Source organism: Eublepharis macularius, chromosome 11 (genome assembly GCF_028583425.1).
Source record: "Eublepharis macularius isolate TG4126 chromosome 11, MPM_Emac_v1.0, whole genome shotgun sequence".
In the NCBI taxonomy this organism is placed as follows: domain Eukaryota; kingdom Metazoa; phylum Chordata; class Lepidosauria; order Squamata; family Eublepharidae; genus Eublepharis; species Eublepharis macularius.
This window is the reverse complement of record NC_072800.1, coordinates 67,992,525-68,007,596: the sequence shown is the minus strand read 5'-3', so window position 1 is coordinate 68,007,596 and position 15,072 is coordinate 67,992,525. Positions and strand designations below refer to the sequence as shown.

The window sequence follows — 15,072 nt, the reverse complement described above, 5'->3', positions numbered from 1 at the left end:
AGGCATAGCTTTTCTGTGTATTTGCAAAGATGTCAAAGAAGTGATTTAAATACCTCATCACCAGCCTGGGAAAGAGGGGGGTGGGATTGAGTTTAGGCATGGTAATAAACTGAATGATTGACTCTTGCTGTCGATTGGTGATACAGGCACCGATGTGGGCGATATAAACTATATGAAATGTGACTATGTTGTAAGGAGTTTTGTATAGAATCAAACTTCTAAGGCAAAGAAGTCCCACAGGTTGTTTTTACTTCCAAAGGAAAAAGCCATAAAAACAACTGTTAAGAAATGCCATAGTAGGGTTATCAGTTGACCTTTGGTGAGTCTTTGCCAGCTTTTCAACAAACAACTGTTAGAATCCCTCTCATGGAAAAATAGTGTTAGCTCTTCAGAGTGTTTGTTATATTAAGGGAATAGTTTGCATTGTTAATAGTTTGCTTAAATTAAGAGTGTAGTTAAAGTACATTTTTAAAAACTCTCCCCTGATTTTTTTTTTAAAGTGGTTAAGATTCCTGCCATTCTTTTTCTCTTGATAAAATGATTGCTAGAATATGGGCTGTTATATACCAGTGCTTTCAGTTGCCATGTATTTTTTGCATAGCTGTACTGATTTAGGTACAACTCCACAAATAAACACTTGTATGGAATTAATTGTAGCTTTAACGTTAATCTATCTTTTAAAAAAGCAGAAAAATGCAAGCGTAACAGTTAAACCATGAAGAAACTAAATTCTCATAACTCTCTAACCTCATAATTATGGTTAAGAATTACACCTGCACTAGAGGAATGCAAGTTATTCAGTAGTAGGGAGGGTATTGTGGGCAAATACAGTGTCAGCAATGAGAGCCATAATCTCAACCAAATAAGCCATCCCTAGACATCACTGTATAGACATGTATTTAGCTAATGCCTGCATCACAGGCCCTAAATTAAGGTGCAGGAGGATAAAATATCTTTTTTTTTACAGTATAGTTTGTGATTATGAATATTGTACATTGGATGACCTTATGAGAGGTCAGCACTAAAGGTGAGGACATACAGCACCCTCCAACAAAGTTAGTCTGACAATTTCACAAACAATTGTGGATTACTTGACATCTTTTCTTTCAATATGACTCTATTCACTACTTGCTCATTAAATTTGATGTTCTCTTCAGTTAATGTTACTTTGGGATTTAAACTTCAATTACAGAAGCTCTTAGTAACAGTTGCTTAGTAACTCAAATACATTTTTGAAACAGGCTTGCTTGTGGCGATAAGAGAATACCAAACTGTTTGATATTAAAGTTGAAAGATAAGCAAAAATATTTTTGAAGGTGTTCCATAGATTGATCCTTTTGGTTTTTACTTTTAGGCTGTACTGCTGTATTGCCAGCTAAAGGCATGATCCATACCAGCATTTTCACAGTGCCTGAGCATGGAGGGAACACTGTAGGACTCAACAGAGTAGTGCATTAATTTGCATTGTTAGAAGAGTGGGCTAGATGAAGTCTTTGGGAGGCATGCTTCGACTTCCCAATCCCTGTAATGGTCCAGCACATTGTGTGTACCCAGACTTCTGTAGTGACTGCTGAGTGTAGCGGCTGTGCACAAAGTAAGACAGATGGTGCCCACAATATATATTTATTTAAAAAGTATATAATGCGTATTCTATAAAATACATTCTGTCCAGTTGAGTATTCATTTAAACAACATTAAGCCAAGCAGAGGATATGGCTTATTGTTAATGCACAGCTTTAACTAAGGGTTTCTACAAGTTTCTTGTATAGTGGAAGGTGGAAGGGGATGTGGTGGAAAATAAACCTTTTGAACTCCCTGTCCCAGTTCTCCTGCTGCCAGGTTTGAGCTTGTACCATAGAGAGATAAATGACCATTCCCTAGGAGGAAGTCAACAAACACTTAAAGGACAAGTCAAAGATGACTTCTGTTCCTGCAGCTAAGCTACAAACTGATTTTTAACAACCTTACATTATTTTGCGGGTAATCCAATTTTGTCTTCCGTTATTCATTACATTCTTCACAGTTGCTTCTGCTTTGAAATAAACATACTGGGAAGTTGGCATTTGTGGCTCTTGGAAAGGCAGGAAACACAAATAGCTATTGTCTGTTTGGAATGGTTCATTGCTCTGGGCAACAACGAATAATAGCATCAGACAACTGGATAACTGCCATTTTTAGGTGGGGTACATGCAATGCATTTATTTCATGTTTTGGGAAGTGAGAATCTTGATGTCATGAAGATTCCCTGTGGATTACTTTCTAAAAATATGTTGTTTTAGGAAATGAATAGCTTAACAAGAAATGCCAAGAGATTTATGCTTGACATTTGTTTCAGAGGTTGGTGTTCCTTAATCACCTGCCAAGCTCACCGCTGGATTTAAAGTTCCAAAAATGAAATAAAAGGAAGCCGTTGCCACCAGAAGTGACTGTTAATATTTTCTGGCGATGTGCTGCTTTGGCTTCCTTTTTTGCTTTGTTGAAAATAAAACTTTTCTGAAATAAATAAAACAAACCCCCTCATCCCTGTAGTGGATGAAAACGGCAGGCTTATGTTTCTTTTGCTCTGAAGGAGGAACAATAAGCAAGTGATTTTTTAAAAAAGGTGTATTTCTCTTTCTGTGCTGCATTATGCACATGGATAAGGAAACTGAAATATCAGTAAGACTATTTCTGTGTATTTATAAATTCTAATTTATAAATTCTAAGTATCTTGGTGCAATTTATTGAGAACTGCTTCTGTACAAATCGTTTCAATGAACAGAAGGTATCTTTAGTGAATTGTGTGCATGAGCGCCACTATCACTATTTTGGTATTGAAAGACAGAAACAATCTTCTAAGACTTTACTTTTCTGCCTTATACCAGTCTTACAGCGCAATCCTATGGCCGGCCCCAACGCCGACGCGGCTGCACTGGTGGTGTGGCGGCGCCGCCGGGCCGGATCCTGTGCCAGCAAAGTGTGGCCGCAGCGGCGCCCGCAGCGGCGCAGAGATGCAATTTTGGAGAACCAGAAAGTGTTGTGGGCGGGTCTGATCCACGGCCGCCGCCAGGCGCAGCCAAAGGGCGCTGTTCCTGACAAGCGTCAGGGGGAGGGGCCAGGAAAGGCGCAGCCTATGGGCAGCACGCGATCCCGGCCAGGCCCCAGAGCAGCAGGCAAACCGCGCCCATGCTGGCAGACTGCCTCGGCTCGTGTGTCGGGCGGGGCTCGCAGTCGGGAAGGAGAGGGGTGGGCGTAGTCTGAGAAGCCTTTCCCCCGTTTGCCCAATGTAGCACCAAGTCCCTGGCGGCCGCGTCCAGAGAGGTTGGCATGGGACTGGCAGGCGCCCTGCCATGAGGAATCCAGGGCAGCAGCCAGTCTCTGGCAGCAGGGGACAGCCCCCAAGTGGTGCCGAAGGGGAGGGCTGGCCTGAGGCCGCCACCAAGAGGCAGACACAGCGGGCCTGCCCCCTCGTCCCCATCCCAAGGCAAAGAACACAGACACCCATTGCACAGAAATCAGCCTTTATTATTATATCATCCCACCTCCCCCAGCAGACGTGAGGAAGGGGAGGCATGTAGGAGAGCCGTCTGTGCAGCAAAACACCCCACCCCACCCCCAAGGCGGCAGCGGCGGTCACCGGCGTGGCCGGCGGCCGGACCCCCTTGGCCGTCCACGGGCCCGGCCTCTCGCACGCAACTGGGCCCGAGGGAGGGGTGCCTCTGGGGCGGGTGGAGCTGCTGCAGCGGGTGGGGCCGGAGGGTCGAGGATGGCGACGAGCCGCCCGAGCAGGGCTTCGGCACGGACTTGAGAGGCACACCCCACCCCTCCCAACAACCATGGCCTGTTGGCGTGGGAGGCTGGCAACTGCTCCACGGGATTGGATGCGAGGCAGGACGCCCTGGGGTGGAAGGTGTTGGAATGACCAATGGGGCTGCTGCAGACGCCCGAGGGGCTGGACCCACTCTGGGAGGCGGCCGCTCATGGGACTGTGTTGCTGGGGCTGCGGCTGCGATGGGGGCGACCCTCCCCAGGCGCGCGAGACCTCCTGCCCGGGATATGGCATCCACCTGCCACCACCCTGGATTCTCCATTGGTGGGGGCTAGGGTTCCAGCGAGCGGACCGTTTGCCCTGCCATCTCCCGCCCCCTTGCAGCTGCAGCTCGCACCACCCTCTCCCTGGCTTATCGTGTGCCAGCTACTCTCCCCACCGGGGATCCCCGCTCACATGCCCCGCCCCAACCCTCTACCTGGCCATAGATACAGGGGGGTTAGCCGTGTTAGCCTGTGGTAGCGAATTCAAAAAGGGTCCCGTAGCACCTTTACAACTATCCAATTTTATTGTGGCACAGGCTTCTGAGAATCAAGTTCTCTTCGGCAGATGGGTGGTACAGACACTGGTCAAATACAGAGGAGGAGGGGGGGAGGAGGGAGGGAGGGGGCGGGGAGGCAAGACGGGGTGTGTCGGATACATTTGTGGCAATGTGCAGGTGGGGAGATGTGACGGGAGTGTTGGGGGAGGGGCGGAGGACGAAGTCAGACTCGCAGACACAGAAAACAGTTGTTGTACATCTCGTTTTATTGCACTGGAAAGAGCGGGCTTGCGTTTAGGCTGGCGAGGGAGCCGGAGCATTCCACACAGCCCTCCTTCCCGCTCGGAGGGGCGGGGCTGGGATGCAGGCCGCGGCGCGACGGTGCTTCCTGGGCTGCAGCCAACCGTCCGTCAGAGATGTTTGGGGAGGGCGGGGCGCGGGGGAGCAGCCATGCCCTGGACGTGCCTGTGGGGGAAAAAGACACGTGTGGGCTTTGCCTCGTTCCACTGGCAAGGCAAGCCCCACACTCCGCCATCCGGGGGGGGGTTGCACATGGTCGAGGGCAGCAGCTGATGCATGACGGTCTGGTGAGGATGCACTCGGCCTTGGCAAGCCTTTACCTTTAAGGGAGAGAATGAGCTGGTCACAACAAACACCTGGCCACATGTGGTTTTCGAGGCGCCTGCCTCTGAGGCAGCCAGGGGCGGCCATGGTTGCCCCCCACCCCTGCTGGGCCTCACCCAAAGTGGCAAGTGAGCGGGTGGGTTCAGGTGAATGGGCGGTTTGCACTAATCTGCGGAATGCCCCCCCACCTCCTCCTTACCTGTCAGCGCTCCGTCGGTCATCACCAGGTGGGAGCGCCAGAGTCAGGGCACCTGCAAGGAAACGGGAGAGCATGCGGTTAATTTGCAAAGTGTCATTCCCTTCTGCCACGGAAGGGTTAGTTTGTTTGTGCTTAGTTAGAAGCAACTAGCATGCATCAGTTAGCTGTGGAGTCATTCTTTCTATCACGGTAGAAAGAGAGTTAGGCAGACATTTGCACCTCTTCCCCTTTATGCGAAGTTCCCCCAGTTTTTCGCAAAGTCCCCGGAGTGCATTCTGCGCCTGCCAATGTGAATGCCCTCAGCCCGTTTCGGTTTTCAAAGGGGCAATGCCACTCAGCAGACGGGCAGAGCCTCCGGCCGAGTGCTCACTTACCTGGGGGTTTGGGCGGCGCTGGCCGGATGTTTTGTAGGGCGCGGTCGCAGGTGATTGGGTGCAGAGAGGGGGGCTCGTCCACGCCGGGCGCGCACGCTGATTGGTCCCCGGGATAGTTCTCATCCTATGCTCCTTCGGGCCATAGGGGCGGGGCGAGGCGCTCAGAGAGGGGGCTGATTTTTCGCCGTTCCATGGACGCCTATGGGCTACGCCTTCTTTTTCCGTGGCGTAGCTTTTTTGCGCCGCTGTGGGCGTTCCCGCTTCTGGAGGAGCTTAGGGAGCGGACTAACTCTGACCCCGCCTTGCTCCCCGCCCCCCCTGCGTCGGCGTAGGGCTCTACGCCACTTCTGCGCCGCCGCCCGGGCGCCTGTGGCTTGCACCGGTGCTGGCCCGCCGGCGGGCCAGCGCCACGTCCCAGCGCGGGCGGAAGGCCACTTACGCGGGCGTACGGGCTAGATGCGCCCTCGCAAGCCTTAGTTCGGTTCCTGTTCACTTTCCGTGCCCTTCTTAGGATTGGGCTGCCCGAGTTGCACCATAAAAGCCCTTACTCTTGGCTTTGTAGTCTTACCTGATCAACATGAGGTTTGTTATTTTATGATCACATTCCTATATGTTAAATATGTTGATTTATATCTACTAAAACATTTTAAATGTTTTCCTTCAAAGAGTATGTGGAAACCAATAAACCAAAAGGTCTCCCACCTACTTCCCACTCATGGAAACTTTCATGTCAGCAGTTGTTATCAGTGTCTGCTTCAATGACAGCCAGACAAATGCTTTGTAAACATATATGTAATAATATCTCACAAAAGGGCATCAGGAGAAAGATCTGTCTGAGGCAATAGTCTTTAATCCATGAATCAGGACCTTTAGCTGGGTTGCAAGTCCCAGTATAGAGCCACCAAGTTTTTTGATGTTTTTATGAAGGATCTTCTGAAAGAGATGTATACAGGGCAGGGCGCTACACCTGCTGTCTCTTTGCATGCAAGCTGAGAGGAACAGCTGGATAGCAAGGCAAGGTAACTCAGCAATGAAGAGCATTCCTCCATGGCCCTTGTATAACTTTTTGACTTGTTCCTCTCTATGGTACACATCTGGGTGCTCAGCGTGTCTTTCCTGTCCCTGGCTTTCTTGATCTATTGCTAACTAGCCTGGCTTTGAAACTGTTGAGGTCATCTGGTTCCTTCTTTTCCTGTCAGATGACTGGATGTTACATGCTTGCAGCTTAGTGGACCCCTTGTGCTACCTAGGGGTTAAAGGTGGATTCTGGGAAGGTTGAACACAGCTGGTCTAAAATGGTAGAAAAAGATACACTTCGTTTTTAATCTCAGTATTGAGAAATTGAACAGGACTGTGTGAAATGTGAAGAGGAATTTGAGATAATGTAGTCGAACACTTTTTGGTTCTAGTTTTCTTCCACTGCAGCTTACCCATAATTTGGATGCCAGGCAATATTCAAAATGCCAGGCTTTCTACAAAGCCACGCTCTATTCCTAGATATGTTAGCAACCTTCTTTATCTCTCCTGGGGAGAGGGGGCATATGTCCTGTTCAGTATGAGGATTATATAGGGTACAGTCTTTGCTGCATTTAAGGGTCTGCAGCCTGTCTCCAAAATGATAGAGATGAGGTGCAGTTCTGTACATTCCCTCCAAACTCTGGTACAGATTCCAAAGATAGTTAGTGTGGTCGAATGGTTATAGAGTTTTGTTCTGGGACTACTGAGAGCTGCCTTGGATCAAATCTCTATTCAGGCACACGGTTTACTGGATGACCATCACCTTAAGCCAGTCTCTAGCAGCTTCACAGGTTGGCTCTGTGTATAAAATGGGGGTAGAGAGTCATGTGCTCCTTGGAGGAAGTTTCTGTGTGTGTGTGTGGGGGGGAGAGGAAGGTAATAAACATGTGACTGAAAATTTGAAACCCACTGAGATTGCTTTAATTCGGACTGCTATATGATAAGTCTGTACGATAAAGCTGTTCTTTTCTTGGGACCGGCATAGTGTTGAAGGATTCTTGCTGGCCCTTGCTATAGTGTTGCTATAGTTCTCCCTCCCTTTCCTTCCATTGCAGCTGTGCACTGCAACAGATAGAAAAACAAGTGTGTATCACTGGAAGGAAGCAGTCTTTCCAGTAAGCTATCTTTTGAACTTTCCTCTGCCTGCCATAGAGGTCATCATCGAGTATAGTCATTTAGATGAGTATCTGGCAGTTGAATATAGACTAAAGATGTGATTTCTAAGGATATGTCAATACAAAAATAATTGTTTATATTGGGTGCAATTATTCATTTTGCCTGATCCCTCTGTTCCAGGTGCAATGAGTAAATAATTTTTTGGCTTTCTTCTGCTGTTCTCACAATTTTTGGGAAGGCAGCATTACTTTGAAGTCTGTACAACAGATGTCTTACAGTCCATGAAGGAATGTTCCATGGATTGTTTATTGATTGTACTATATTTTAATTAACTAGACTTTTTTTTAAAATAAACTTTTTATTAACTTTAAAAAACAACATACAATGCGTAAACAGGAAAACAAATTACACAATATTAAAGTCAACTATAATACAAGAAAAAACAGATAGCTTATAATATACTACCAGTTTTCAAATATAATATTAACAAAGAAAAAAGAAAATTTGCTTAGAGAATTGCAATATACCTAAGCAGAGAAGGAGGTTCTTTACAGTTTGTATGAAACCTAACATATTGCTCAGAAACACCATGAGACAAACAATAAATGCTTTGGAGGGTGTATATCATTGGTTAATAAGTAGTAAAAGAAAGGGAGCCATTTTGTCATAAAATCAGTTTCTTTTGGAAAATGCTGAGATATATAAATAGAATCATAAACTTTCTCCTGGATATAATTTAATTAACTAGACTTGGTTTTAATTTTAATAGTTGTTAGCTGCCTTATAGATTTTTTAAAATGGAAATGACAAATATTTTGAATGCAATAAACGCTTATTTCTCATGGATGTTGTAATAGTTTTCTTTCAGATGTAGTCATGTGATCTCAATTGACCTAGACAAGCATTGAGTGACTTATAGTCACTCAATCCTAAGTAGAGTTATGTTCGTATAAGCCCATTGATGTCAACTGACTTAGAAGGGTTATCTCAGCTTAGAGTTGCATCATTGGTGATGTATCAAGTGTGAAGTTTTTAGTAATAATGGGGGATGGGCCTGGATGGAGGATTAACAAAAGAGATCCATACCCACATGAAAGCTTTTTTGGGTCACGGAGGTATTTCAGTCCTGGATGCTAGACATAAGCCTCCAGTCAGGTTGGGAAGGGGAAGAGGTCAGTGCTGTAACTGAACTTCCATTTTGAGTTAAGGTCCCTTGAGCCCCCTGGTGGGAGCCTGGGAGCCTGGCACTTACCCTGTGGAGGCTTCAGTGTCTTTCCTTGTGCACACAGTGCACGCGCGCTCCCGGCGTGGTGATGACATCACTTATGGGAAGTGACATCATCACGCAGGTCAAAGGGTGGCCCAGGAGTGCTCCTGAGCTCACCAAAGGGCTGAATTGTCCCCCCTCTGTGGGCCTGATTTGGCCTGAAATGGGCCCATTGTGGGGCACAGGAGTGCGCTGCGCCACTGTGGGGGTGCCCCAAGGGGTGCGCCCCCCCACTGGCCAGGTAAGTTGGGGCAGTGGGAAGGAGGTGGGAGCAGGGGATCCCCTGCCCCAGGTGGGGGAATGGCAAGCCTATTTTGAGTCCTTTTGCTGATGTCACTGGAAACAAAATAGAAGAATGGAGAAAAGAAGAGTCCTTCTTTCCTTAGTAAAACTTGGTCATTGTAGCATCAGGAAGTTGTCTGCTATTTAATTCAGCATGTCAGGCCATTGCATCAGAAGAAACATACAACATGTTCCTTCTTTTCTGTATCAGTTGCTAAAGGTTGCTTGGCAACTTGATTCTACCTGCTATAACAACTGTTCTAGCCCCTTGCAACTGGTTGGGAAACAGAGTTTGATCATTTTGGATGTAACCCTTTCCTGTGGTAGTATGTAGGACTAAGCAGAAGTTTTAAAAGAGCAGGAAGATTATAGAAATTACTTAACAGCAATAAGGCAATGGTGGAAGTTGTTCAGTTGCAGAAATATGAAAGAGATACACAAAATAAGACTTCTGTTTTCTTTAGAGAGAGAAATAAAACTACCTACCTTAGCGGCCAGAACTTCGTGCTGTTTGTCCTGTGAATTGCATGAACCTGTAGTCTCAATTTACAACACTTCCAATAGTTAGAATCTGAGGTAGTACGCTGGGAAAATCATCTTTTTAAAACTTTGGAGATCTGATCCTTGAGATGTCAAATAATGTCAAATAATACTAGCACTTTCACATGACTTAGCTAAATTTTGGTATCTCGAAGTCATCCTGATTCCTAAAATGGGACATTTCTATTCCTCTCCCTCCCTCAAAAGAAGGTATAAAGTTTACTCTAAAATAATTAAATTATTCCTAGACCAAGTAGTAAACTGACATTTGGTTCTATGTAGTGCAAAATAAACTATTAACTGAAAGACACAAATGTTTACTCCTTACTATAAAAAGTTCAGAACATAAAGCTTTCTTCATAACAGAGGTCAGCAATTTAGCATAGCGTAAGTGCAGCCAAACACTGGAATATAACGTTGAGCAGTGCATTTGGAATATACATATACTTGTACTTGCATTAGATGGAATATCTAGTACAGTAAGAATGACTGTATTGGATCAGCAAGATGTTGCTTCTGTTGGTCTGCTCCAAATCTCCTTGCTCACAGTACTGATGCTCAGCAGTGCACATTGATGCTTTTATTAATTGTCCATTTACTTCTACAAAGCAAAGAAAAGGAGGACGCACAGTCCAAGGAGACCATACACATTCAATGTCTATTAATCAGCAATCACATTCCATAAGAGTCCCTTATGAACTTTTCAAGCAGTGTCCATTTAATATGACATTAGGATTATTAATCCACCAATTAATCCATTGAATGTGTATGGTCTCTTTGGACTGTGTGTCCTCCTTTTCTTTGCTTTGTATATTGGAGGATACCCCTTTTGTATGTGGATTGTTAATTTTCTTCTACAGTCTGCTTTATCGCTATGTAATTTACAACCCAACCCCAAAATTGCTGGTCTACTGCAATGGGAGGAAATGGAACACCCCAGATTTATGCTGGATTTGCATTAGAGATGGGCACGAACAACAATACAAAAAAAAAAAAGCCAAGGACAGCCCAATCTGCTGTTCGCGAACAAGCTGTTCATGAGGCCCCATTCTAAAAGAACAGGTGGTCGTTGCAAGCCTCGTTCATTGCTGTTCGTCAAGCCAGATAGTCTGGCACCTGCAATCAATTCGCTTGGCAACGTAGGCAGGGATTGTCTGAATTCTGTCTGAACTCCTGCTGTTGACCTGGAAACCCCAATCTAAGCCCAATTTAGCTTGATAGGCAGGTCTTCCAAGTGTGGAGCTCCAGATTTGTTACAAGAGAGCAAAGACCATGGGGGAGGGGGGGCTCCAAGCTCTGGCTAGTCTTTGCAGACAGTGGAGAGGGAGAGACAGCAGCTGTTGGCATTTTGATAGAGAGACAGGGAGAGTGAATTTTCTTTGTGTGTGTACCCCTTCAGGTTCCAGGGCTGCTGCCAGGATCTGGGGGCAAGCTATTATTTACTATTGGTACCTTTCCTGCTGCCTGCTCAGGTAGGGTTTCTGGAAGTGGTGTGGTAGGGATCTACCCACCCTCAGGTTCCAGGGCTGCTGCCAGGCTCTGGAGCCAAGCTATTATTTATTATTGGTACCTTTCCTGGTGCCTGCTCAGGTCAGGTTTCTGGGAGTGGTGCAGTAGGGATCTTGGATGATGGCTGGAGGAGAGCCTGCTGGCCCCTATGAACAGCCAACCACTAACATGTTCATGAACAGGGCCATGTTCGTGGTTGTTCATGAGTCCCTGTTTGTGGATGGCAACGAACAACGAACATCATCTTCATTTTTTTTCTGTTTGTGCCCATCTCTAATTTGCATCATTGCATATGGCACTATTGTAAGGGATGCTACCTCATTCTGCAGCTTGCATGGTTCTTCCAAAACATGCACTGCTACAGACCTAATGCGGCCAATCTATTAAATATAGATAAGAGACTGGGAGTTGTTTGAAGGCTGTAATTTATTTATTATTTATTTACGTCATTTATAAATCCCTTTCTCCCCAGTGGGAACTCAAAGTTCTCTCCTCCATTTTTTCTTCACAATCATCCTATGAGGTAGGTAAAGATGAGGGTGTGTGACTGGCACAAGATCACCCAGTGAGTTTCTCATTTCTTTAGAGTGTTGTCTCACATTCTGGGTTGTCTTCCTTTTTATGTTTCCCATCAGTGCTAATGATGTTCAACATTCACCAAAATTGCGGTGGTACAGACAGTGGTACAGACACTGTAGGTCCAAGATATGTTGTGTCAGAGTAACTGTTCAGTCTGAAGCATTGTTATATTTTTTTAAGTCTATTGAAATCTGTGGGTGTAGAAGCGTGTTGCTCTGTTCAGGATTGCGCTGTTAATCACTATTTCTTATGCTTGTTTGGCTATTGTATTTTCATAGCTACAAGGTATATTTGCCTTTTAAAAAATGTAAAATATGCTTGCCATTATTTTGGATCTGCCTGGAAATATTGGAGAGATATGTTACCTAATTTCAGAAACAAGTTACAAAAAGGAATGGAAATTTCCAGTGTCACATTTTTCTTTGCAAAGAAATGTTTCACTTCCCACATACTATAGTAGTATTTTATGTTCACAATCCTACGCAGGGTAAGCCTGATTGTGTCTCACTGAGGCACAGAGCTGAGATGCAGCTAAAAAAATCTTTCCTGCGTCTATGGGTGTGATCTTTTGTTTTCTCACTTTGTCACCAGACAATGTTATGCTGTGTTGATAGAATATCACCATTGCTTTTGCATTGCATAAAGTACTTTTCAGATAATGACTGAATGTAGGCTCCAGTCAAATTTAACCTTTGTGTGTGTGTGTGTGTGTGTGTGTGTCAGCCCCATAATCCCTGTTCAAAAGTGTCAGTGCTATACTCAGTCAACATGTAATGAATAATTATCTGAGACGGCCCTGAGTGGAGAAGGGACCTTTGCATGTCTGCATTCCAAGAATGTCTAAAATGTGTTTTCTTTCCAAAACTCATTAGTGAAGAACAACAATATGCTTGTGAGGGAAATTTCCATTGGATAACATTTTATTACCACATTTTAGTTGGTTGCCTTGTGTCAGGTAGTGTTAGTTTCTATTTAGCAGTTTTAGATTGGCTTAAAAAAGCAAACCTAACTTTATTATTATCTGATTGTTGCAGGATGATGGATTTATATGTGTGCACAGATAGGTAGGTGGAATTGTTACTGTGTGCGGTCAGAAAACGTGTGCACTGTTGACATTGTGAATACAGCACACTTTCTAATTTGAGGCCAAAACCACCTTAATGTAGCCTGACTGTAAGGAACTACCTTTGTACTACATGCTCTTAAATTAAAGGAGATGCTACCTAACTTCTATGCCTAGTTTCAAGAATGCCCCTAACATATGACTAGGAGATGTTTGACAAAGTAGTGATGGAATACACAGCCTGGAAGGAATACCGAGAATTTAGACAGAGTAAAAACAGAAATAAAATTTATTGAGGAGAATACTACAAATATCTGGGCTAGTGAAGCAGTCTAAATACCAAGCATTCCATATAATGAACAGTATTATAAAGCACACTAAAGGGACTAGGCACTCCACGTATCCAAAAACTATACAAGTTACTCCACTAAAGAGGGGAGGCCGGAGGTCAAGAGAGTAGAGCTTGCTGATTAATCCTTGGCTGCTTCTACACTGCAGTGGGAAAAGTTCCCCCAGTGTGTCAGTAGCAGTGAGTGGGTAGGAGGTGGGTGAAGATGGCTCTGCCCTTGTGATTTGTCACATAAAGTGATGAAAACTTTGTGGTCCCCCCACTATGCCAATCAACCTATTTGCCCATTCTCAGGTGAGCTATGGTGCCCAGCTAGAGGGGAAAAGCAAAGTGCTTGAAAGGGGCAGGTATGCTCAGCTTAGTTCCAGCCTCTCCCTGGGCTGGCTGTGAACAGAGCATCCAGATGGATGATCCAGCTGCAGCCACCCCACAGTCTCTGCTTTGAGTTAGATCAAAGAGGGGCTTTATGTTTTGTTCAAGCTCAAAGGGGAAAAGTACACGAGCATCTTGCATTGATCTTGGAATGAGCATGACATTGTGTGGAAGCCCACACTTCTTTGTAGAGTTTCCACATGACACATGGAAGAAAATCCATTGAAAGCAGCCATTGAAATTTCCTTGATTAAGACCTGTTGGCCAGATATTGGGTATACTGAGGTTTCTTTCTGAGACAGTCTATTCTATTCCAGTTGTCATGATTAAGAGATGTGTTCTTAGTTACTTAGTTACTCTATTTACTCTCTGCTTAATGTCTTGGGATTGCCTGGAACCATGTTTAATGGCCTAATGTGCCATACAGAGTGGAACAGTTACAGATGTGCACTGAAAAAAAAATCCATTTCAGTTTTGAATCTGAGAGTTCCAAATGAACTCTGTGCCATTATTGTTTTTTTCTGGGTGGAGCATTGCCAGTCTGGATCTGTTTGGTATTTTTCATTATTATGAGTTTTGGATCCATTATTTGCAATGAGATCTTCACGGCTCTTTGGGGCAGCTGTTTTTGCAGTTAACGGCACCAAAATTGCATAGAACAGAGTCCTCCCTCTAAACCACTGAACTACCAAGTTTGTATTATTTATGGACCCTGAAGAACGCTTGGGGAATGCAAGTGTTGGTGGGACAATACATATAAACATAAAATAACAAACAAGACAAGTAACTAGTAACAACAAAGGAAAGTACAGTTTAAAAAATAAAAAAGAAGACTAACACTAAACTACAAATTGAGTTCCGATTTTCTCCTCAACAAATATATATCGTTTTCAAAGTCTCACTTATTTATGTTAAACATAAGTGCTCTCTTTTGACTATTGTTCATGATTCTTAATCCATAAATCCAGATATCATCAAGTCATTATTATCAATTTCATGTAAAAAGTCTATAAACGGTTTCCATTCAACCAAAAAGGTAGATAATGTCTTTTCTCTGATCAGTGAAGTAAATTTTGCCATTGACTCAAACTGCAAAACTTTTATCCACCATTCCTCAATTGTAGGCAATGTTAGAGTTTTCCATTTTTGTACATACAGAATTCTTGCTGCTGTGATAAAATATAAAAGCAAAGTTCCGGATTCGGTTTCGTTTTCTCAGCCATGCCGGACGCTCCTCTCGGCTGGTCCAGGAGGAAACGACCGGGCACCCTGACCGGGCGGCTGATCTGCAAGGATTAGCCCCCAGGACTCCCAGGGAGGGAGCCAGGGTCCGGGACGCTGCGGGAAGAACCCCCCGAAATCAATGCGGGGGGGGAATTGCCCGTTTGTCCCTATGGAGGCCGGCAGACGTGCGCGGCGCCTCGAGTGCCGCCGGGCAACGAGAAACGGCAAATAAAAGAAACAGGCGGAAGCCTGTAAACAAGCGAATCCC

The 15,072-nt window shown here is 44.9% G+C and overlaps 1 protein-coding gene across 2 annotated transcripts in view; it reads left to right on the top strand.

Moving 5' to 3' along the window:
- The window catches only part of LOC129337947 (LIM zinc-binding domain-containing Nebulette), a 195,594-nt gene that overhangs the window by 11,477 nt on the left and 169,045 nt on the right, over positions 1 to 15,072 (top strand). The window contains exon 1 of one of the 2 annotated variants that reach the window (XM_054991972.1): positions 6,009 to 6,068. The exons of the other annotated variant lie outside the window; for it this stretch is intronic. Coding sequence (XP_054847947.1) covers positions 6,064 to 6,068 — 5 coding nt within the window. The 5' untranslated portion in view covers positions 6,009 to 6,063. Of the gene's footprint in view, positions 1 to 6,008; positions 6,069 to 15,072 lie in introns of those variants that run through there. 2 annotated transcript variants of the gene reach the window in all.